A 25,323-nucleotide genomic window follows, 5' to 3' on the forward strand; every position below is an offset into this window, starting at 1 on the left:
TTCTTCCATCCAAGTGCCTGTCTAAGAGTCTTCAGAATGTCCCTATTGTACCAGCCTCCACCATCATCCCTGGCAATGGACTCCAGGCCCCCACCACACTTATTAAAGATCTCCCTTAAATTTTCCAGCACTCACCTTAAACAACATCCTCTTGTATTTGTTATTGTTGCCCTGAGAAAAAGGTGCTGGCTGTCCACCTTATCCAAGCTCCTCATCATCTTATCTACCTTTATTAAGTCATCTGCCATCCTTTGTTGCTTTATCAACCTTGCTTCATAAGACACATTCTCCAATCCAGGCAGCATACTGGTAAATCTCCTCTGTACCCTCGTTAGTTCCCATTTATTCAGACTGAACTCCATCAGACACCTCTCTGCCCAACTTTGCATCCCATCTATAACCTTCTACACTTTCTTCCTTTGCATCATCCGCAAACTTACTGACTCACCCCTCCACTTCTATATCAAGGACATTTATAAAAATCACAAAGAGCAGGGGTCCCAGAACAGATCCCTGTGGAACACCACCAGTCCCCGACCTCTGCTTTTTGCCAGCAAGCCAATTCAGAATCCGAGAAGCATATAACCTGATTGGGTTAATCCCTTCAAACTCACAAAATCAGTGCACTTTCAGCTAACTTAAAGAAATGTACCAATGGACAGTGGCTGAAGGAAAAAGACAACTTCAGATGGGACAGCATTAAACAATTTCTATTCATAGATGTGTTGTATAGTCCCAACAATTCTGCTTTGAACTTACATTTTGTAAATATTGCCTTTCACTTGTGACAATATTACTTTTAATTTGTATGATATATGAGGAGAAATTCGGGAACTGTTTTAGCTGCAAAATGGAGCTCCACTGCAGCATTGGGCACAAGGTCACCAAATGCAGACAAAATGAAGCTGCATCATTTCTTAGTGTAAATTATCCAATTTAAATAATGTACAGACTTGAAATTTATGTCATCACATTATCTCTCCCAGTCATTGCTGCAATTTTCTCCAACCCAAATTACCGATAAACATTATGAATCATCCAGTCCAATCTCTTCTTAGTTGAATTCAAACTTCAAAAAGATTTCTTGCCTTTGCAAATACTTTAAATGGTTATACACCAAATTTTATATCATTCAAATACAGAATTCCTACTTCTGAATTTACTTGAAAGAAAAAGATCAACTTAAAAGTCTTTCTAAATTAAAATCTTGGGTAAACAGTATCTGATGTTTTGAAATAACAAAATACTCAGAGGCCACATATAGGGACCGGGACTGTTTCAGGTAGATGAGCTTTTATTAGATTTACGGAAAGTTAAAGGTAAGCATATGTCTAATTATTCCAACAAAATTTCAAACGGAAAAGCAGATACGACCATTAGTTCATGTCAAAGCAGATTGGATAAATTCTTTGCAAAACATCTCTATCTGGTCCTCGAGGGTGACCAGAGATTTGTATCATTTGGATTCTCCATCACACTCACAACTTCCCACATCTGATATCTCAACAAAGCACAACATATTCTTGAGGAACAGCATCTCATTGTCCTACTGTAGTCTTTAGGACTCAATATCAAATTCAACAAGAAACACAAAAAAACTGCAGATCCTTGAATCTCAAACAAACAATGAGATAATGGAGGAATGCATTGAGTCAGACAGCATCCATGGGTAGAAAATGTGAGTCAATGGGTTGTGTTGAAAGCCTCAATAAAGAGTTCTTGCTACTTTCCTGTCTCTATTTTATCTATTCCCTTTATAATTTTGTTTCTACATGATTCCCTTTCACCCTCTGAATTCCTTCCTTTTTATCAATTTGATAGAAATTTTACATGTATATATTTGGATATTAATTATATAACTTTTATATAATGCAATACAGAATATGTCATATAAATTATACATATGTAATTCTCAAAAGTGAAAAATCCTTGAGAATTTCACCTATTATTCTAATATTGAGATATACACTGTGATTATCTAAATCACAAACTCACAAACTCAAGCTAGCATGCTGGAACATCAGAACCATGCTAGACATGGCTGACAGCCACCGACCTGAGCGTCGGTCTGCCCTCATTGCACATGAACTCCTCAGACTTGACATCGACATAGCCGCTCTCAGTGAAGTCCGCCTGGCAGATGTAGGCAGCCTCCAAGAACGCGGCGCGGGCTACACACTCTACTGGTCTGGCAAGCCTTCGGATGAACGACGCCTATCTGGTGTAGGCTTCATGGTCAAGAGCTTCATTGCCTCCAAACTCGAAAACCTTCCGACAGGCCTCTCGGACCGAATCATGTCCATGCGACTCCCACTTCAAAACAAGCGTCACATCACCCTCATCAGTGTCTATGCTCCAACCCTCCAGGCGGAACCAGCAGAAAAGATTTTTTTCTGAGCCCACCTCACTGACAAAAGGCAAAGGAAGAAAAACCCAACACCCAACCCCAACCAACAAATTTTCCCTTGCAACCGCTGCAATCGTGTCTGCCTGTCCCGCATCGGACTTGTCAGCCACAAACGAGCCTGCAGCTGACGTGGACTTTTTACCCCCTCCATAAATCTTCGTCCGCGAAGCCAAGCCAAAGAAAAAAATCTAAATAGACCAATCTCTTCTAGTTGTAGAAAAAAATAAGAACAAAAGAAAAAGAAAAAAAGGATGAAACTTCCCTCCCCCCCAAAATAATCTGACCCCTCCCACTAAACGTGGTCACCAGCAAATAAATTGTAAAGAATTGAGTAAAGAAATTTCTACTCTGTCCTGTGTGGCTCTCCAATGATGCAGAGCATGTGACCCTGCTTCTGAACTCTCCTGCCAACCCGACATCCACATCAAATCCCTTAGGGATGAAGAGTGAGATATCAACTCTTGGACGACAGCCCAGTTAATGGAATTCCACTGATTACTGAAACCTTCGCTCCAAGATGACGAAATAAACCTGAATGCTACAAATTTGCTTAGCGTTTTGCTAGGTCACCACAAACTTAATATGTAACTGAAGATACTGGAATTAGATAGAGCATCCTTCCACCTCTGATGAGTAAAAAATATGAGATTCTACTTGAAACAGTTTGACTAAATCTTCCATTAAAAATTAACATGTTTTGACAAGATTATAATGAGCTGTTTTAAAATGTGTCATTTAACATATCTATTGTGGCAAATTGCATCTCAAATGAGATAACCCACCCTACTGTTTGCAGATTCATACATATCTCCTTCCACCTTTCGAGCATATGCCACAAGGTTTTCCATGCGGCGATCCTTCAGTGCTGCTGGGTCAGGGGTCGGAAATATGGCTTGCACACTGTGGGGAAAGAAAGTTGGAGGCAGATAAATTTCCAGCATCCAACAGGTTGACAAGTCAAAAAGAGAACTTGGATTTTCCTCCTCTTCCCCTCCATCATTAGATTCCTGAGTGAACAATGAACCATAGACACTACCTTACTTTGTCATTTTTTTTGCACTATTTTTATTTATTTGGTAAATCTGGTTGATAGAAATGTTTGCACTGTGTGATGCTTCCGCAAAACAATGAATTTCTTAACTTTTTTCATGATTTATGTAGTCTTTCTCAACTTGGTTTACAAAGTCAAGGCTCATGGGATTGGGGGCAAAGTATTGATGTGGATTGAGAACTGGTTGGCAGGTAGAAGACAGAGAGTTGGGATAAATGGCTCGTTTTCTGAGTGGCAGGCGGTGACCAGTGGGGTGCCACAGGGATCTGTACTGGGATCCCAGCTGTTCACAATTTACATTAATGATCTGGATGAGGGGATTGGATGTAATATCTCCAAATTTGCAGATGACACTAAGCTAGGAGGGGTTGTGTGCACGGAAGAGGGGGTCAGGAAGCTCCAGTGTGATTTGGATAAATTGAGGGACTGGGCAGATACATGGCAAATGCACTACAATGTGGATCAATGTGAGGTTATCCACTTTGGTAATACAAACCGGAGGGCAGATTACTATTTGAATGGCAATAGATTAAGAGATGGGGAAGTGCAGAGAGACCTAGGGGTACTTGTACATCAGTCTCTGAAGGCGAGCATGCAGGTACAGCAGGCGGTTAAAAAGGCAAATGGGATGTTGGCCTTCATATCAAGAGGGTTTGAGTCTAGGAACAAGGATACCTTACTGCAGCTGTACAGGGCCTTGGTGAGACCCCACCTGGAGTATTATGTGCAGTTTTGGTCACCTTATCTAAGGAAGGATGTTCTTGCAATGGAGGGAGTGCAGAGGTGATTCACCAGGCTGATCCCTGGAATGGCAGGAATGACTTATGAGGAAAGATTGCGCAAATTGGGATTGTACTCGCTAGAGTTTAGAAGATTGAGAGGGGATCTCATAGAGACCTATAAAATTCTGGCAGGACTGGACAGAATGGATGCAGATGGGATGTTTCCAAGGATGGGAAAATCCAGAACCCGGGGCCATGGTTTGAGGATAATAGGCAAACCATTTAGGACCGAGATGAGGAGGAATTTCTTGACCCAGAGGGTGGTGAATCTGTAGAATTCATTGCCACAGAGGGCAGTAGAGGCAGGTTCATTAAATATATTTAAGAGGGAATTAGATCTATTTCTTCAGTATAAGGGTATTAAAGGTTACGGAGAGAAGGCGGGGACGGGGTACTGAACTTTAAGATCAGCCATGATCTCGTTGAATGGCGGAGCAGGCTCGAAGGGTCGAATGACCTACTCCTGCTCCTATCTTCTATGTTTCAGAATGCCCTAAAGTACTTTACAAATGTGCAGTCAATGTGTTAATGTAGAAAACAGCAATGACATTGTCACAAGATAAACAACTTCGATGATATTATAAAGGTATAAATTTTGGATAGAATATCAGAGAACTACCATGCACTTTTAATTCAAGGACAGAGGGTCTCAGTTTAATATCTCAGCTATGAAAATTTTTAACTTGGTGAAAACATTACAAGGAGCATTATCAAACAGAGGTCCCAGGATAAAGTCATAAATCTGATATTCATCTATCACTTGAATATTCATTTATATAACAAACATTTCATATGGAACAGCTCTTCTTTGGGTGATTTTTATCCTGAGTACCATCTTGCACATATTTTTAATTTGCATCTTCTCAAGTATCTTTTTCAGTTTCACCAAATCTCAGATAAACTTATCATTGCTTCTGCTGGGACAAAGTTAGGAATTTGTACATCAAATATCAAATTTCTCCCAGAAGTAAAACATAAAAAGTCTGCAGACATTGTGATTGAAGTAAAAACACAATGCTGGAGAAACTCAGCAGGTCAAACAGTATACTTTATGTAGCAAAGATAAAGATACAGAACCAACATTTCGGGCTTGAGCCCTTCATCGAGGCGTGAGCAAAATGTTGGCAGGCATGCTTGATGAAAGTCTGAAGCCAGAAACATTGGTTATGTATATTTATCTTTGCTACACAGTGAAACCCCAATTTTATGCACCCCGATTTAATGTGAATTTGGATATAACGCGAGGAGTCATTGAACTTGGGTGTCGAGCTCCCAGCAGGGGCGGGAACTTTGGGTTCGCAGGAAGGAGCGGACTCTGGGCAGGAACGGGGACGTTGGGAAGGACATGGCGGTTCCAAACACTGATGCACATGGGTTTGTACACAGATACTCCAATACTTAAAACACAAGTACTGGATATTTGGGTCAGGTAAGTGTGTCCTCGCATTGCAGCGATTTGAAATACTACAACTCATAAGTGTCTCAACTTAGCGAGGGTTGAGTTCACCCCTCTTCCACTTGTTACTCTGACCGACTTCAGGGCAGAGTTATAAGTGCTCTCTCCACGAATGTAGTTCTTGCTACTTTGAAACGTGTTGAAACATGGTGCTGAGTATCCCTGCTGGTGAAATTGTCATTTCTGGTTTATTAAAGATTAATTTGTGCTTTAATTTCAACTGTAACAACAACCATTTATAGAAACCCTGATTTAGCGAGACCCTGCTTTTTTCACAATGAGATTTTATGGACCCCAATGATGGCGAACAGGGCCACACTATTTGACCTCCTGAGTTTCTCCAGCATTGTGTTTTTACATCAAATGTCTACCAATGGAGGAGTAAGAGCATTCTGGAGCTTTAATGGTTACATAATAAATACTTACAGTTTATGTACTAGATGATTGCGCAAATCTTGAGTTACGTGTTCGTGCCATGGTTTTCGCACACCACTAGTGGAAGGTGCTGCTGTTGGCAATGTGCTAATGCTACCAACATTTGTGCCATCATTCATCATTTGGCTGAAAAGCAGGGGGGGAGAAATGATGTCACTTTAATTGAATCCCAAATTATTGTGCTGTATTTAGGTCAAATTTTAGTGTTTCTTATAAAACTTACAAAACCTCCTCAGCTACCAAGAGATTTCATGTACCGTATATGCTGTTGTATAGGACGATCCCTTAAAATTTTCACCTTAAAATCAGAGTCGTCCTAAACAAAAAGTCTAAAATTCTTGCCTTGATGAAAAGTCATAATGCCGTCACCATCTTCCTGCTGCTTCAACGCAATCTCGCGCATGACCCATTCATTATTTGTAGAAGTCTCAGCGCTTCTTCGCAGGGTCCATCCGCCTGGATAATTTATTTTAAATTATCCAAATAAATTTTGTTATTAAAATATTGTGATTACTTTTAACACTGGTCAGCAGTAAGTGCCAGTTTTTTGGGGGAAGAGGAGAGAGGGTAATCTTATACAAAGAGTATAATTCCAAACCAATAATTTAGGTGGAAATTCCAGAGATGTACCAAACAACAACACATATGGTAACAATCGAAGTTTCAAGTACAAATTCTGTACTCAAACAAAGCTCTATCAGCTCAGCCAAATGCAAAAGATGGAACCATTCGCAGTGGATGGTATGCACGCTCATTTTAAAGCATTAAAACTGGTCCAACCATCACGATTTTATGGAGATCAATATGGAAATGTTTATACAAATGTAGCTGTGATAGTACAGATTCTATCACCAATGTGTCTATGTACAGATGGTAGAGTAGGATGACTGTGATTGGTTGAGAGCGTAGCCACACCTACTGCCAGGTCTTAAAGGATTGCTCCTAGCCAGACCAGGTCATTCTGGACTGGTCAACCTACATGTGAAATGCTCCAATCTTTTAATTAATAAAAGCCTTGGTTTGGATCAACAAGTCTTTGGTTCTTTCGACACGCTCTACAGTAGCCAAATTTCAAAATGGGCTTCAAAGGAGAGTGAGATTATGAAAGTAGAATGTAACAGAAATGATGTTTTTGCATTTTTACAGTGAGCTAAATTTAGCTCTTTTATTTGGGGTGGCAAAATACAATCCTTTGATTTTTAATTTACAGTTTAATATTTGAATGGTTCTTAGGGTGGCTGAGGGGGATAGGAAGCATGGTTTTTGATGGTCCAAAATATTATGAAAACAAGGAATTAAGAACTCACTCACATTCTTGGTCCAGCGCACTGACCATGTGATAGTACTTTGTGGCATTGGCAGGGTTATGGGGATAAGGCTGGAAAGGGGTACTGATGGTAGTGATCAGCCATGATCTGTAAAATGGCGGTGCTGGCTCAATGGGCCGAAGGGCCTACTCCAGCTCCTATTGTCTATTGTCTATTCATTGAATGAGGAAATCTTGCAACATTTATTCCATTTAGTTGACAAGAAGGGGAACATTCACAATCAGCTCATCAAGTAATGTTGACTCAAGAGCAACCTTATTCCTGGTATTTTTTTTCCCCCCCTTTCACCTATTCTCCAATACTCCTCAACTCAGCCAAGGTTCTGCAATCCACCAATATTCGGGGAAATTTACTGTAGCTAACTGACCCCAAATCTTTTGCTCTGTGGGAGGAGATCAGACCATCTAGAAACCCACAGTCACAGGGAGAATGTGCAAACTCCACAACAACGGCATCTGGGGGATAGGAGCCTGGTTAAAAAGGTATTACAATTAATAAGGAATAAGAGAGATGAAGAGCCTAAGAAAGAAAGAGAAACAGAGGGGAATAAACAGACAGTGCAGCTTCAGGATAAAGATGATGGCACTGCTGGAGCCACTGTCGTGGCTGCACTGCCGCTGGTACAGACCTATGGAGAGGGAGCAGAGCTGCAGTGCTCCCGTGGGGTCCAGCCGCTCAGTCGACTGTCGTTGGCTCCACACAGGCTTTGAATGGCCCGTTAAGGAGCCGACAGGGGTTTTTTTTGAAATCCTGTGACTGTGGGTCTGCACCCAAGATAGTGACGCCTATTAATCGGCAGCAGCCATGAGGGACTACAGACTCTGAGGAAGCAGAGGACAAGAGCAGGGCACCAGAGGATGGGAAGATCACACATTGTCTGAGGGGGAGAAGTGGAGGAGAGGACCCGTGGGGATGGTGTCCACAGCGGCGGACCAGTGAGGGGGGTCTACGGCTGAGGGACCTGGGCACGTGGCGGGCTGCTGGCCACTCGAGGTGAGGAACCCATGGAAGCTGTGCTGCTGGAGAGTGGCTTGAACTGGGCAGAGGTGTCGGAACCGGAATGCGAGGAGGTGCCGAGGGTGTTGGAGGGTCCTTGACCACGTCGGAGGTTCAGAACTGGAGCTCCAGTTCCAATGATTTGCACTGGACTCTGTGAGGCCGCACTGGAGGTGAATCTACGGACACTCAGTGACTCTGGGAGGACTCTCTCTTGCTTCTCTCTCTCTGACTGCAAGTCTAACTGTAAGAGATGCTTAGGCAATTCCTGCCAGTGGTGAATCTGTCTGCCTTGCAGCAGGCAAAGAGGAATTTCATGTAATAGAATACTGTTTTATTACTATGAAAGTAAATTGAATCTTGAGGAAGTGGGAATGAAGAGAACTCTCAACCTGGGGTACGATATCACAGCTTACTTCAAGCCTCAGAAGCTTTCCAAATTTATGGTTCTAGTTTTCTATGCCCACTGGAACATGAGAATGTACTGTTGGTAGAGGGTATTGAAGAATGAAGATGCCTTACTTAGGTGTACCAAGGGAAGGTGGAAGAGCAGAGTCAGACATCAAATTTGACTGATCAGGGTTTGGAACACCCATTCCTCCGACCACATTCATTTGATTCGTACCTGATATGAAGAAAGGAATAGTCAGTAACTCAAACAATGGTCACATTTGGGTCAACACTCCGTTTCGACTTGTATTTCACTGTGGTTAACCAACCAAACTGGTCACATTTTCAGGAATAAAATTCACTGGCAGATATCTAAAGAAATACTGGTGACCCCAACATCATGAGCAGGAGAAGTGGAGTGGGATTGTGGAAGGGTATGGGGGGGGGGTTGTGTTCCTAGATTTTCTGTAACACAAAGCCACGACATCTGCGTCGTGGCAAGAATCCAAGTTGGAAAAGGTTTTCTTTTACTCACACAAATTCCCTGCAAGAGAATTTTAAATGTCAGATTTTGGGTATTGCTGTGTGATCTGTGAATTCTGTGAGGGCAAATTTCTATTACCCAAGGAGCTGTGCATCAAACAAAATGGCCTTCTAATAACATGCTGACATTATTAAGGTTAACTTTGGATATCATTGGAGTGTTTAAAGACAAATGGAAAATGCCCAGAAGAGAAATGGGTAGATGCAAGCCAAGAATTCTCTTTCTCATTGGTCTGTGGTTCTATGCTTTCAGTTATGAGGGTTGGGATTAATGAGCACTTGGAAAGGCAGGGATTACTCAGAGATAGCCAACTTGCCTTTGTCAAGATCAGATCATGTCTGACCAATGTATTTTTTTTGTGGCATTAACAACGTGCATTGATAAGGTGTACAGTAGATGTGGTTTACATAGACTTCTGTAAGATCTTTGACAAGGTCCCAAGTGAGAAAGTGGTCTGAAAGATCTGGGTCCATGAGAGCACGTTGGTAAATTGGATCCAAAATTGGCTTGGCAATAGGAGACAGGTGATGGTAGAGGTTGTTTTTGTGATTGGATACCATTGACTCATGGCGTTCCACAGTAATAGGTACTGTTTGTAATAAATATGAATATTTTGCCTGCATGAGGCCTGGTCACCAAGTTTTCAGATGAGAGGAATATTGGTGAAATTTTCTGTGGAGGTTAGGCTTAGGCTACAGGGTGATATCGAGGTGCTCGTGAAACAGGATAAGAAATGACAAATGGAGCTTAATCAAGGCAAGGTTGTGCACTTTGGGAGTAGAGCAAAATCCTCATCATCCAGAATTCAAGCAATTGCCAGTCTCAAGCAACCGCCAAAAAAAACCCCGCAGAAATAGGTTTAAAAAAAAGTTTAAAATTGGCACCCCCTAGTGGTTAGTTCCCCAATCACGCAACATGCAATCTCAAGTAACCAGAAAATTCACTTATCCAGCATCTACCAATCCCAATAGGTGTTGGATACCCGGGGATTTGTGTACTACTGAGGATGGGACATGCACCATAAATGGTAAATAACTCAGCGGTATTGAGGAACAGAGGTACCTTGCCATGCAAGTCCAAATAACCTTGAATAAAACTGTGAAGGTAGATAACATGGTTAAGAAGGCAAATGAGATACTATTCTTCATGAGTTCTGCTCCAACTTGATAAAACATTGGTCAGACATCAGCTGAAATGCTGTGTGCAGTTCTGGTCACACACTATTGGTAAGATGTGGTAATACTCAAGAGGATACAGAGGTGATTCACCAGGACATTCCCTGGGAAGGAGCTTTTCAGTAATCAGGAAAACCTAGTCTGTTTTTCTTAGACAGGAGATCAAGAGGAACACAACGGAGGTTCATCAAATTAACAGGTGTTATGATAAGTCAGACTGCAGTGGTGAATACAATTAGAAGATAGAGATTTAGGATAAGGGGTTGGAGATTTAGGAGATCTGAGGGGAACCTTTTTCACTCAATGACCTGGAATGCACTGCCAGAGAGAGTGGTGGAAACTGGGTTGCTGACAGCAATACAAGAAGTCTCTAGATCAGCACTTAAACTGCCTAGGCATAGAAGGCTAATGACCAAGTGCTGGAAGCTGGGATTAATACCGAAAGGTGCCACTGGTCAGTTTGGATGTGGTGGGCCAAATGGCTGGTTTCCATGTCTCCATGAATATGCAGGTAGATTATTTTATGACAGTTTTTGCCTGTCAAATGAAATGGAAATCATTAAAATTGAGTTGGACTCTAAATGATGTCCCAGCATGCTATAACTGTTGAATTGTATTAGCCAACATAAAGTACCACTGACTTTCTTAACTGAAGAAAATGTTATTAGAGTAATCCAATTTATCTAATTTGTCTTTGTGCTGACACCTTGTGACTTGTGTTCTACTTACCCAAAGGGTTTGGCCTCATTGATTGGTGGACTTGAGGCTGTGCGGTCTGTTGGCCTTGTACCTGAGGCTGTGGCTGCGCTTGTGGTTGATTACCATAGGGCAGTCCAAGTGCGGCGTATGCTCTCTGCATTGAACTGGGATCGATAGGATTGGAATTGCTCGATGTGCCCTGTGGACCACTTCCAACTGCACCCACTGTGTTTGGTAATCCACTCGGCAGAGAGCCTAATAGGGCTACAAGGCAAGATGTATTAACATTATTGTTTAAATACTGAGCTGAACAGCTGTTACACAACATCCATGCACATATAGTGACAACATACAAGCAAACCTTACACTTAAAAGGGAATACAAGTTGACAAAATGCTCATCAAAACTTTTCATAACTTTTTCTGAAGCAAGACCCCAACAACGAGCTTAATGTGAGCAAATATAATCTAGATTGCTTCAGAGAAAATGGCTAAATACCATTGATGAAGACTCTGACCATGGTGAGCAAGTTAAAAATAAAAACACAAAAGCTGGAGAAACTCAGCAGGTCAAGCAGTGTCCTTTATATAGCTACGGTAAAAATACATAACCAATATTTCGAGATTGAGCCCTTCATCAAGGTATGGAAAAATGTTGGCAGGCATCCGAACAAAAGAGTGGTGTGGGGGGGGGGGGTGTGGAGGAATGGTCACAAAGGTGGATAAAGAAGGGAGGGGACAACAGTGATTGGGGGGGGGTAAGGATGGCTAAGGAAAGGGAAGGAGAAGGAAGGGAGGAGAGCTGGAAAGGGGAAGGGAAGGGGGAGAGGGGGAAGAGGAGTGCAGATTTGCAGGAATCGGAAAAGTCGATGTTAATGCCATCTGGCTGCAGAGGGCCCAGGCTGAAAATCAGGTGATGTTCCTTCAATTTACGGGTGGTCTTGAACAGACATACGAGTATGGGAATATAACACGGAACTGAAATGGTTGGCTACTGGGAAGTCTCTGTCATTGGTGCAGATGGAGCGAAGGTGCTTGGTGAAGCTATCTCCCAATCTGCGCCCCATCTCTCCGACGAAGAGAAGGCCACAAATGGAGAACCAGATGTAGTAAATCAGTCCTGCAGATACACAAATGAAAGGACTGTTTGGGGCCCTGAACTATGGTGAGGGAAGAGGTGTGGGTACAAATGTGGTATCTCCTGCAGCCACAGGGGAAGGTGACAGGATTGGGGGAGGGGCTATTGGTGGGGAGGGATGAGTGCATGATGGAGTCACAGAGGGAGCGATTCCTATGGAAAGGGGAAGATGTGTCTGGTAGAGGGATCCTGATGTAAGTACCAGAAATTCTGGAGGATAATTTGCTGGATGCTAGGTGAGGATAAGGGGGATTCTATGTTTGTTGTGTCTGGGGGGAAGAAGGGGCCAGGGCAGATGAGCAGGAAATGGAGGAGATGCAGGTGAGGGCTGAGTAGATGGTGGTGGATGTGGTGGTTTGTGGAAGAAGGAAGACCATTTCAGAAGATCTGGACTGTAAGACCTCATCTTGAGAACAGATGTGGTAACAGATGGAGAAATTGAGAGAAAGGGATGGAATCCTAGCAGGGGACAAGGTGTGAGGAAGTGTAGTCAAGGTAGTTGTGAGAGTTAGTTGGTTTGTAATAGTCAGTGGAAAGCTCTTCTCCTGAGATGGAAACAGAGAGGTCCAGGGAGGGGAGAGTGTTGTCAGAGATGAGAACAAATTCATTGTTCCTTGAAAATGGCTGCACAGGTGGATAGGAAAAAAAGAATTTGGCATGTGTGCCTTCATAAGCTAAGGCCTGCATTCATTCCACATCCCTCAGAGCATTGCTCATTCTGTCAAGGCATCTCTCAAATGCCTCCAACACTTCTGCTGGCAGTTCATTCCAGATATTAACTACTCTTTGTATTAAAATCTATACCCCTCAGATCTCCTTTAAACCTCCTCCCTCCCACTTTAAATCAATATCCTCTGGTTTTATCCACCTTTATCTTGGGAAAGAAGACACCGACGATCTACCCGAGTGGAGACTTCCATAATTTTATGTGCCTCTATTCATATCACCTCTCAGCCTCTTTCGCTCTAGGAAAAACAAATCTCGCCAAATCAAGCTCACCTGATATCTCAAACCTTTCAATCCAACAACATCCTTGTGAATCTTGCCTTCATCCTCTCTAACTTAATCATATTCTTCTGATAGCGTGGGACCAGAATTTAGCAATACTCCAAGTGTGGCCTAACCAATATTTTGCCTCAATGCCTCAGCTGATGAAGGCAAACATATCTGTGCTGTAAGTGGTTATATGGTTATATCATTAGAGCACAGGTTGAGGGGTGACCTTTTGAAGTTTATGAAGATTTGGTGGAGCACAGGTACGGGAATATAAAACTAGAGGGTATGGGTTCAGGGTGAGAGGTGAGAAATTAAAGGAGACAAAGGGGCAAGTTTGTTTTTATATACACAAAGTGTGTGGTTATATGGAACGAGATACCAGAGGTGGTAGAAGAGACAGAATCAATTAGAAAGTTTAAAAGGCATTTTCATTTTCATCAGATACCTGGGGAGGAAAGAAGTAGAAGGATGCAGGCGAATAGAATTTGTGTGAATAAATAACATTGATGGCATGGACAATTTGGACCAAAGGACCCGTTTCTGTGCTGACAGCTCTATGAACTCCCCAAATTAAAAATGCATCATTAAAAAATACTTTTAGCACTAAAACACTGAGAACATGAGCAAGTAGCTAAATGAGGCCCAGTCTAATTTCAGATCCAACAGATATGAAATACAGACAAATTAAAGGTAAAGGTTCCATTATGGTCACATAATACTACATGTAACAAACATGAAATTCTTTAACTTTTGTCTACTCTCTGGCCGACAAGAGAGTCGTCACTTTGTCCAGTGCCCCTCACAGAAACCTACAGCACCTGGTGTTCCCAGGCGGTCTCCCCTCTGAGTACTGACCAGGCCTGAGCCTACTTAGCTTCCGAGATCAGACAATCCCAGGCGTATTCTGGCTATTACGTGCTGTAGGCAAGTTCTCCTGCATTTTATTTTTAATTTCTCAAAGTTGTTTATATAGTGAGTGTTTCGAAAGTGAATGAAAATACACGTGCGTGTACAAATATAGCTCTATCAAGAAGACTGCATGAAGCTTGAATACATCCAGAACCTAACAACCCTTGTCACTAATGTCCATTCCACCATATCTTTTACTTGTTTCAATACCACAGCACACAGTGGCTCTCATGTTCGATTATCATTTACTCACCAAAACACCTCTCAAACCTGCAAACTTCCATCAAACAGGTGCCTACAAATATCATCTCCTGTACCACAGAGATTTGAAAATAGACGATTGTTGGATTTAAAACCAGCAACTCCCTACAGCTCATTGTGGGAGTACCTTCACAAGAAGGACTGGAGTGAGTTAAGGAAGTTCAATGTCTACTTGTGAAGATTGATTAGGGATGATCAGTAAACGACAACCTTGTGAACATGCAAAGAAAAACCAGTCCCACCGTTTTCACAAGATTTACCATCATAAATTGTTCTAAATGTAACATATTGAAACAAATATTCAGTTCTCCTGCCAATATCTCCACCTTGTAATTTGCCATATTGATTTTAATAGAGGATTAAGAGACAACGTGTTTTAATATTTTAGAATTGTCCACCATTCAACACATGGAAACGTGAAGCAAGGTCACTCACTCTGCTGATTCCTCTTGTCACTGGCATTTTTCAAGGGGAGACATACAGGACAGTCATGTCGAGTGCAGTTTTTCCAGTGAGAAATGATCTGTCTTGATGATGCACAGTGAGCAACTACGTCGGAAATAAAACAGCAACATTAACATGGGAGACATGGTCTGAAGTGGCTGCCTTTGGAACATTTCATTACAATGACTGCTACAGCTGAGATCCGATCTGGGCAATCTGAAATATGTCACAGCTCTTCAAGTCAATGTCATCATGGAGGGAAGCTTTATTGTTTTTTTATTCGGCTGAATGAATACCCACTATCAGATACGACATCGATATATGCACAGACTGCAGAGATAAAGGAGAGTTACTCAACCACTCTCACGGTGCCAGCCAATATTACCAATGGTCCTGCCCACTTGCCAATAGGTGATATATGTCCCAAAAACATGAGAAAGTGGGGAAAATACAAACCACGTGTATTTTGATAACTTAATTTGTTGCAACTAAGTTTTTTTTTCCTGTTGGTCAACAATTTTAGTTTTTTAAGCCATGTTTCAACATACAACCTTGAATTTGTATCCCCAGCAGCAAATGTCCTGTAATATTTGTTATATCAAAATCTTTCAGAATATTTCACTTCAGCAGAAAAGAATTTATATTTGAACCATTTCTGTCATTGATGACCATTAGAACCAGATAATTCCAAGAGGCAATTGTCTAATTTCCTGATCATTGACCCATTCATCCAAAGTACTCTCCAATCCTTCAGAAAAAGGTTAATAAAAGTCCATTTGAAGCTCTTGTTTTAATGATTCCTTTGTACTGTAATGAAAAATGAAAGTTCTTTAGAACGCACAAAAGTATTTTGCGTTTTAGAGATTCAATGGGAAAAATCATTGTGTCCTGATTGCAACAGGACAGTTTATATTGGTAAAGGTGTGTAAGTGTCTCGATGGGCAAAGATTGCTCTGAGGGATGAGAGAAGCTTGAAAGGTGCAAGAGCTCTCCAATGGTGTTTTTTCAGGCAGGATTTATTTTGCTCTTTAGGTGGAAAAAAAAAAGTTAATTTAGAACATGATTCTTTAGACTCAAGATTAAACTTTTCAGAGATGACCCAGTTCAATTCCAGCATCATTGAGTTGTATCTATATTCCCAAAGGCATAGAATCCCAATGTGCAGCTTCTGGTCCTAGGGAGACACATTGGCAACCAACCATTTTTATAGATATATCAAAGAAAGTTTCCTGCCAGGATGGATTACAATTTGGTAAGGGAACTGTTCTGCTTGAAACTGCAGAGTTGTGAATGTAGGTTTGGCCACTGCACAAATAAACTGCACTGCATCAACTCCCCCTGCACTTCCCACTGTCTTGGGAAAGCAGCCAAAATATTAAAGAACCCATCCCGCCCTGGATACATCCTCTTCCCACCCTCACGTCAGGCAGAAGATAAACTTGTTTGAAAACTTCACCAAGAGATTCAAGGTCAGTTTCTTCCCTGCTATTATCAGTCCATTGAACTGAACTCATTATTAAAATGATGTAGCTCATTTTAACCCTTTTCATGATTTTATTTCCTCTGTAACACCATACTCTGTACGTTTGCTTCGTTTATACACTGCTGTGGTACTTCAATATGGACCGACTTGCCTGGATAACAAAACAAAGATCTTCACTGCATCTCAGTGCACGTGATAATAATTCAACACAAGGTAAAATCCTCACACGTGAGCACAAAATATGACCAATGCTAGAAATGTGAAAATAAAATTAAAATGTTGGAAATGCTCAACAGGCCAGATGGTTGCTGTGGAGATCAATGACTTTTTATAAAAAGTGAAATAAAAGAACAAAAGGCTTAAAATATTCAGTTAGCTGAGGGGTTATTTCCATGGAGCATCAAATAGAATTAACGTTTCACGTCAAAGAGTTTTGAAACATTTGACTGTAGGACACAGTTTCTCCTGGTATAGCTGTCTAAACTTTCCTTCATTATCACGATCTGAACATAAAAACATAGCCTCAGGTTCTGGTGACAACAAACTTTTTCCTCTCTCTCTCTCTCTCTCTATGAACACTGCCTTACCTGATGAGCATTTTCTATTTTTAACTTCAGACTTCCAGTGTCTGCTCTTTTTTTAATATGGCTTTTGGATAAACTTTTCTTCACAACTGAAGTATTTTTAATCCATCACTGACTGAAAGGTTAATGTTTGTTTCTCCTCGTAGATATTATCTGGCTTTGCTGACATTTTCATGAGGTTTCTTTGAAATTACAGAGCATCTCACAGCTACTAACTGCTGTGCATCTGAAATTTTTGTGCATAATTCAAATCATGAGGATATATTATGCAATGGAAATGAGGAATTAGTCAACATACTGCATCTGGAATTTAGTGGAGAGAAGAACACAAGTAGGGGATAGGCAAGTGGGCAAGATGGCAACAGAAGGAGCATCAACATCACACTGAGAACAAAAAGAGGGAATGCACATAGAAATGAAGAACAAAATGCTGAAAGTACTTAGGCAGCATCTGGTGAGAGAAGAACAGTTAGCACCTTCAAGACAATGTGTTTCAGCAGAAATAATACAAAACATACAAAAACCATTGTCCCAAACCATATTTGTTTCTCCACAGATGCTACTTGACCTGTTGAGAATTTCCAGCAATTTTATTTTTCAGAAATTACACTAATTAAGCAAACCTTATCAAGCAAAATTTTCATAAAGATTCACACAGAACTTTCTGTTCAGTGTACCCTTTATAAACAAATGTTTAAGGATTAAGTTTCATCATTTGAAACCCAGCCTGCACAAAATGTGGTGGTGTCCTTCAAAACCATCTGCAGGGAAACAAATAAGATATACATCCTTTAGGTTCCAATCCCTGCCCGTCACTTACACTAACATAAAAGTGTACTCAAAGTATATGACCAAAATGACGAATATGACCAAGACCATTTTAATTAAATAAGCATTTACAAACAAGTTTCAATTGTTCAATAGTAGCCTAAAATGTAATGGTTGGATGATTTTACGGTCCTTATTTATCTGACTACCGTGGATAAGACGATCCTTGAAGTACCCAAAAAACACACCAAAAACAAGGGTCATCTTATAGGCCAGACACAAAAATGGGACCTTAAAATTCTACTCAAAATACCTCTCAATTGGTTCCATAACCCACTCAGACCCACCCTACAACAAATTTTTGAGTTACCAGTATATTAGAAAGAAATTTTTATTGTTTTAAAAAAGCATCCAAAGTACTTCAAAGTCACTATCATCGTCTGAGGCAAAGAACTCGGAGAGCACATCCAGAGTCTGACTGTCATCATACAGGTCCCAGTCTGAATCTGTTGAGTCGGCTTCCACTTCATCATCAGTGACCCACAAAAAATCATCCTCCGTAACTTCCTTCGCTTTGTTAGAGACTTCGTGATAACACCCACCTTCCGGCTGCACCCAACAGCTCAGTCAACATGACATCAGCTCAGTCAAAACACATATTTTATTCACCTGATATGATAAAACCATGAAATTCAGGCTGAAATTAGGGACCCATCTTTTCTGAAGGTCATCTCATTTGCCAAAATAAATGGTAATTAACAGTAAAGTGGGTGGTGCAAAATGTCAAAGTATGTATACTTACCTTGGCAGGACTTGCCGGCCTGACAGTGAGTCATGTGGTTCAGGACGTTTTTCATAGTTCGACAGTGTGGTAATGCACAGGGGCGCACCTCACCGTTCGCCTGTTCTCTCCGTTGGCATTTGTGGGCATGAAGCAGTAGGACCAGCTGCTGCTGTATCAGTTTGCGTTTCTCTGGATCAGCAGTTGGTGCGGATCCCATTCCTTGTGTTGGCACCTGGGATGGTACTTGTACCATGCCTACTTGCTGAACCTGGGATTGCTGCTGTGACTGTGAGAGAGAGAGAGACAACTCAAAATCAAGCAATTATTCGAAAATAAAATTAAAACAAAAATATGCGTACTTGGTCAGCATCGTCTTGATATACTGATTCTAAAGAGGTTGGTAAATGTTTAAAACTACAATGACTTGGAGGGTAGGTAAAACCGTCCACGAAACTATGGCTTTGACCCATTTTATTTTGGGTAGACACAACCTTCTTCTGTTGCTTTCCTTTAACTTGCGCAAATAAACCAAACCTTCCCTAACTTAGTGTAATCAAGGCAGGTAAAGTAAATCTCCTCTCATCCCTTTGACAATTCTAAGTGACAACAACAAAGATGAAAGAGAATGAAATTTACACCGTTGGCAGGTCTCTCCTCTCTAATAATTAAATTGAATTGAGCATTTGAATGAAAACAACATTTACATCAGCAAACCTGTAAACTATTAGCGTATAAACTGGGGAAATTACTTCAAAAGCAATGAATTCCAAGCATTTTTGGAACATTTCAATTATTGAAAATAAAATATCTGTAGCCCAAGGCCTGCTTACCATGTTCGGGACGTTTGTAACTGGAGTACCCTTTAAATCAGCTGGAAATGGAGGCAGGCTATTGGAAAGACTATTTTTATTTTGCAATTGAGGTCCAACCCCTGTAGTACCTAATTGCTGACTGCCAGCTTGACCATAGCCTTGTCCAAATAGGCTTGCATTACCCGAAATCCCCATCTGCAAAGAAAAACATGTTATTCTAGTCAAGAAGTTTTAGATCACTCCTTTTTTGACATTTTTATTATATCAGTTTAAAACTAAACACTGTATCATGGAATTTTTAAAAAAACTCCATTTCGTATCAAAACAACAAACAAAATAATTTTGCAGCAACGTTTCCATACCAGTTTCCCCTCACTCCAAATGAGCAATGGGAATCTGATTAGATTCAGGTGCTTGATTGTCAACACTCTCATTCTTCATGGAAACCAACGCTGCGCGATTTGGATGTGGAGAGTATCTTTGAATAAGATGGGGCTTCATTTGCTTGACTTTAGAAAAACAAGAGACTAATAGCCTCTCGAGATTCACCCTGATCTTGAGCAATGCCTGTATAGAGTTTCACTTTCGTTCTCCCCATGGCTGTGTGGGCTTCCACTCATGCGCCAGCTTCTTCCCAGGTGCAAAAGATATGTTGTTAGGTTTCCCCTAGAATAGGTAAATGTCAAAACAACCAAAGAGAAGTTGAGCAGGAACATCAGGGAACAAAGATAATGGGACTGGTATGGACCTCTTGGTTTCCTTCACAATTGAAGGATCTACGTAATTGAACAGAATAGACACCGAAAGGTTGTTTCTTCAGGCTAGTTAATTTAGAATGAAGGGAATCGTTTAAAGATAAGGAGTTGCTCACTTAGGAAGGCGATATTTTTAAAATCAGAGGCTATAAACATTTGGAGTTCCTTTCTCCAGATCACTGTGGATGATCAGTTGCTGATCATATTGAAAGTTTAGATTGGCAGATTTTTGGACACCCAAGGAATTAAGGTACAGGATTACCAAGAATAAAGTCAAGGGTTCATATGGCTTACACATGATTCAACTTCTGATGTGTCAAAGAGGTACTTGTATAAAAGAAGAAAAATTATACTTTAGCCATTATGCTTTCATGCTGTGCAAATAATTCTTCATTTCCAAGCATTCCAAACAGTACTGAACTCCAATGGCATTTCTTGTCTAAGCTCCACCTTGGTAAACTTCACAAGAGCATAAATTGGCACAAATAAACTTATAAATCACAAATGAAATCTTAATGGAATACTGAAGTCTAGCACATCCGCTTTATTTGAGGTTTCTGAAAACATTTCTGTACAACAGAGGGTAGATACAGACATGTCTATTACAGAGCTGCATCAATCTTCAACTCAAATGACCAAGACACAGCAACAGTGACTGACCAGGATTTGGACAGTGTTCAGAGAAATACAGACATAAAATTGGTTTCCAAATTGTTTTAGTCAACATTTCAAGAAACTTGAAATGCAAGATGACTAAAATAATGTGAATGTTTTCCACTATCATTTTTTAACAGATAGATAGAGTGGAAATTTTTTAAAATGTTACTAGAAATACTAGACGTTAATAAATTGTTTAATAAAAATCAGCGAATACTTTAGCTGGTTGCAAATGAGAGAAGAGTATCAGCAGTTAGTTCTGCTCCTTCACATACCAAACATTTCATCAATTTATCAGAATCCAACAAGACAGCATCAAGGAAGATAAAGTATGAATTTGAGGTCTTAACCAACACTGGGATTTGGAAAGATCATGACGGAATATCAACAGTGATCTTCCCTTTCCTGACTCTCACCAAGTTGTCATAGCTCTGTCACAACTCTCAGCTAAGTAATGATATTCTTTTGAATTATGATAAATAAGTGAATAATTGTTACAAAGACCAATATACTGGAGAAATATTGACCAAGAAATGGTTTCTGTAAATTTACAGGTCTTTCCTTGAAGTGAAAAATTAAAGCCTAGTACTGTTATTCTGTATTTGTAAGGGTGGAAACTGAAAATTATCCCACTGAATGTTTACAGTCTCACTGGTTTAAGTGATGTGAAATTTATTAGAATGATATTTGATCACTAAAATTAATAATATGCAACAATTAACTTCAATTGAGGAAACTGCCTTGGTCAGAAAAAAAACAGCTTTAGCATCCCTGAGTATGACAAATTTTCCAATTTCTATTGAACAATCCTCACTGCACTTAACAGGTCACAAAATACAAACAAAAAGCCACCCTTGCAGCCAACAGGAGAGTACTTTAACAGAATGAATAAACTGAAGGAGAAGCAGGGGAAAATAGGAAGGAATGGAAGAAGAAAATAATTAACCCATCGTCTTGGTAATTGTCAACTTTATTCTGCTATGGAACAAGCCAAGTCAAGAAGAGATCAGTCATATCAAGCCTTCAATAAACTGTATTCATGGGTGAAGCAAGATTGTTTCACAACATACTAAACAAACTTCAGATAATAAAAGAATAGATTTCATATTTTTGACTTCTGTTTATCATAATTCAGAAGAACATCATTATTTAGCTGAGAGTTGTAATAGAGCTACAACGACTTGGTGACTATGGGTTAGGAACGGGAAGATCACTGTTGATAATCCATCTTGATCTTCCCAAATCCCATCCTAAGACCTCAAAAGCATACTGCAGCTGGACTCCTGAGGTTTGGATGAAGTTGGTATTTACCAGGCATTTGTATGGCACAAATGCACTTGTCTTTTTTTAATCATCCTGTGCCTGAATACTTTAGCCATTATGCTTTCATGCTGTGCAAATAATTCTTCATTTCCAAGCGTCTACCTCTTGCAAGTACGGAGTCCTTTATTTTCTGAGTATAAAGATCCCTTCTCTGGCTTTGACTAAAGTCAGTGATGAAGCAGCTGAGATAGTTGCCCTGAGAAACTCTGCAGAAGTCCTGAGCTGAGGCTGGGAAGACTGACCCAACATTCACACTCATCTTTCTTGGTGCCATTATACACAGTAGAGTGAGAAGGGTTCTGTGAGCAGTCAAACAGGTTATTAGCTCTTTGCCCATGCCTGGAGCAAGGCTGTGATAGGGTCTGAAGGTAAATGGTCTGGGTGATACCGGTTTCACTGGCAAGCAGATTATTGACCTTGTGTCACTTTTTAGGAATATTTTATGTTTTATTTTTCATAAAAATAAAATTTTAAATTATAAAATTTCAACAAAAATACATACATAGATATTAAATTTTATATAAAGCAAATTGACACATACAAAAAAACCCCCAACTCTGCCGCCTTTTATCCCCCCTCCTTTATTAAATATTCTTTCGTACACTGTCAGAACTCACAGTTTAAATTAACCTCAGAATTTAAGGGAGAGATCACTTTTGATTTCACCAGGCATTATTAAAGTTGAGCCCTGACATGGTTCAAGTATGGTTGCCATATTTCCAAAAACATACTTGTTTCTCAAATTATACATTATTTTTTCCATTGGTATACAACTATCCATCTCTGCTATCCACCTCGTCAAAGTAGCCAGACAGTCTGACTTCCCTGTGATTGCAATACACCGTCAATGCAATTTTAACAAACAAAATTTGAAACTGTGTGAGATCTTTACTTATATCTATAAAATTGCCTAATAAATAAAGTTCTGGATCCACCCAGGAAGGTTACCCTTGTCATTCTTATTAGTTCTTCAGTTAATCTTGCCAAAAGGATCTAAACTTCATACAGGACCAGGTTGCATGAAAAAATGTTTGTTCTTTTATTTCACACCTAAAGCACAATTCTGATATTTCTGGCTTAGATTTGTGCAACTTCTGTGGAGTGAGATCGAGTTGGTGTAAAAAAAATTATATTGAATCAACCCATATCTTCCATGAATAGTTGAAGTTGCACTGTCCAAGCACCATTCAGACCAGGATTGTTCTGATATTGCAACACCCAAGTTGGACTCCACCTTTCCCTTGATCTCTGCAGACCAGGTTTAAGACATTCTAACTGAAGAGCATACATTCTAGTAATAAATTTGGGTATATTACCCATCCAGAGTGTCTGTTCCATTTCACTAACTCCCAGAGGAATCAATGCCTATCCTCATTTTTCCCCTCAAGAAAGCTCTCAGTTGGAGAAAACATAGAAAGGTTTCATTAGGTACACCTTAGATCTGTCTTATTTGTTTAAATGGCATCAAAACATTTTTTTACCCAGAGAAGTGTGAATCTGTGGAATGCTCTGCCACAGAGGGTGGTAGAGGCAGATTCGCTGATTATGTTCAAAAGAGAGTTAGATAAGACTCTAGTGGGCAAAGGAGTTAAGGGTTATGGGGATAAGGCTGGAAAGGGGTACTGATGGTAGTGATCAGCCATGATCTGTAAAATGGCGGTGCTGGCTCGACGGGCCGAAGGGCCTACTCCAGCTCCTATTGTCTATCTTTGCAACAATCTGCTCGACATCGTATACCTTGTCAACATACGTTTAAAATTCTGTTACCCATATTCATAGGTAATAACACATTATTGGATAACGGAAATCTTAGTGAATAGCCCATTTTTCTCCCGATACATTAATTAATCTCCTGCTGCATTTTTACCAAATGTACCAAAATAAGGTTATTTATCATTTTTTTTTTAAATATTTATTCCACTTATAGGTGAAGTCTTTCGCTATTTCTTTATTCATTGAATGTAGTCCCATATACGAACTCAATTTGGTGAATTCCCTTAAAAGAAAATGCCAAAAATCTTGCCTGTGCAGCCACATAATATTTTTTAAAATGTGGAAGTCTCAGCCCCTCTAATTTATAATCCTAGGTTAGTTTTTCCAAAGCAATTCAAGGCACCTTGTTATTCCATAGGAATTGTCTTACTTGATTGCTTAAATTTTTTTATTTTTTATTTTTAGGCAATGATTGAAACAAGTATTGGAGTCTCGGCATCACTTTCATCTTTATACAACTGACTCTTCCCCTGAAAGTTAATGGCAAATCCTTCTACCTTTGTAAATCCTGTTCTATTTTACTAAGCAGAGGAATATAGTTAGCTTATACAGATTTTGTAAATTATTGTCTAGTACTACTCCCAAATATTTAATTCCATCTGTTTTCCTTTTAAACCTACTATAATTATGATTTGTTAAGAGCAGCATTATTTCACCTTTATCCATATTAATTTTGTAACCAGGCACTCTACCATATTTTTAAAAAATCTCCTGCAACTTTTCCAGGGATGCTTTCGAATCTAACAAATACAATAATATATCATCCACAAATAGACTAATTTTATGCTCTCCCTGTCTGACCACGAAGCCCTTAATTTTGGATCTTTTCTAATAATTTCAGATTGAGGTTAATTGCCCTTATGAACAGTGCTAGAGACAGGAGGCATCTTTGCCTACTTTCTCTACTCAAAGGGAATACCTTCAACATTTGTCTATTCGTAATTATCTTTGCCTGTGGATTGTGATAAAGCGCCTTGATCCAATTAATAAGTACCCTTCCTATACCAAATTTCTACAGTTTTAAACAAAAAAGGCCCTTCTAATCTGTTGAATCCCTTTTCTGCATCTAGAGAAACTGCTATACTTGGATTGTGCTCTGATTTTGCCATATGTATTATATTAAACAGTCTGGCTAAATTATCCCTGAATATCTAACCTTTACAAACCCTACCTCATTCAGATGTATTAATTTCAATAGATATTAGCTAGTGCCTTTGCTAAAATTTTATAGTCAGCATTGAGAAGAGAAATTGGCCTGTATAATTATGTTTTTAATGGGTCTCTATTCTTTTTTAGGTAAAACCGTAATTATCACAGTTGAAAAAGATTCTGGAAGTGTCTGTTTCTCCACTGCTTGGTCCAATACATCCATCA

At 40.0% G+C, this 25,323-nt stretch overlaps 1 protein-coding gene across 4 annotated transcripts in view; it reads right to left on the minus strand.

Annotated features, from left to right (window-relative positions):
• LOC138747170 (CREB-binding protein-like) overlaps positions 1-25,323 on the minus strand; it is a 116,746-nt gene that overhangs the window by 63,891 nt on the left and 27,532 nt on the right. For all 4 annotated transcript variants that reach the window (XM_069906150.1, XM_069906152.1, XM_069906151.1 and 1 more), the window contains exons 3-9: positions 19,460-19,636; positions 18,648-18,915; positions 15,002-15,115; positions 11,294-11,527; positions 8,978-9,080; positions 6,123-6,257; positions 3,190-3,307 (exon numbers count right to left, since the gene is read on the minus strand). In XM_069906150.1, coding sequence (XP_069762251.1) covers positions 3,190-3,307; positions 6,123-6,257; positions 8,978-9,080; positions 11,294-11,527; positions 15,002-15,115; positions 18,648-18,915; positions 19,460-19,636 — 1,149 coding nt within the window. The remainder of the gene's footprint in view (positions 1-3,189; positions 3,308-6,122; positions 6,258-8,977; positions 9,081-11,293; positions 11,528-15,001; positions 15,116-18,647; positions 18,916-19,459; positions 19,637-25,323) is intronic.

The sequence above is a fragment of the Narcine bancroftii genome, chromosome 12, assembly GCF_036971445.1.
Source record: "Narcine bancroftii isolate sNarBan1 chromosome 12, sNarBan1.hap1, whole genome shotgun sequence".
NCBI lineage: Eukaryota > Metazoa > Chordata > Chondrichthyes > Torpediniformes > Narcinidae > Narcine > Narcine bancroftii.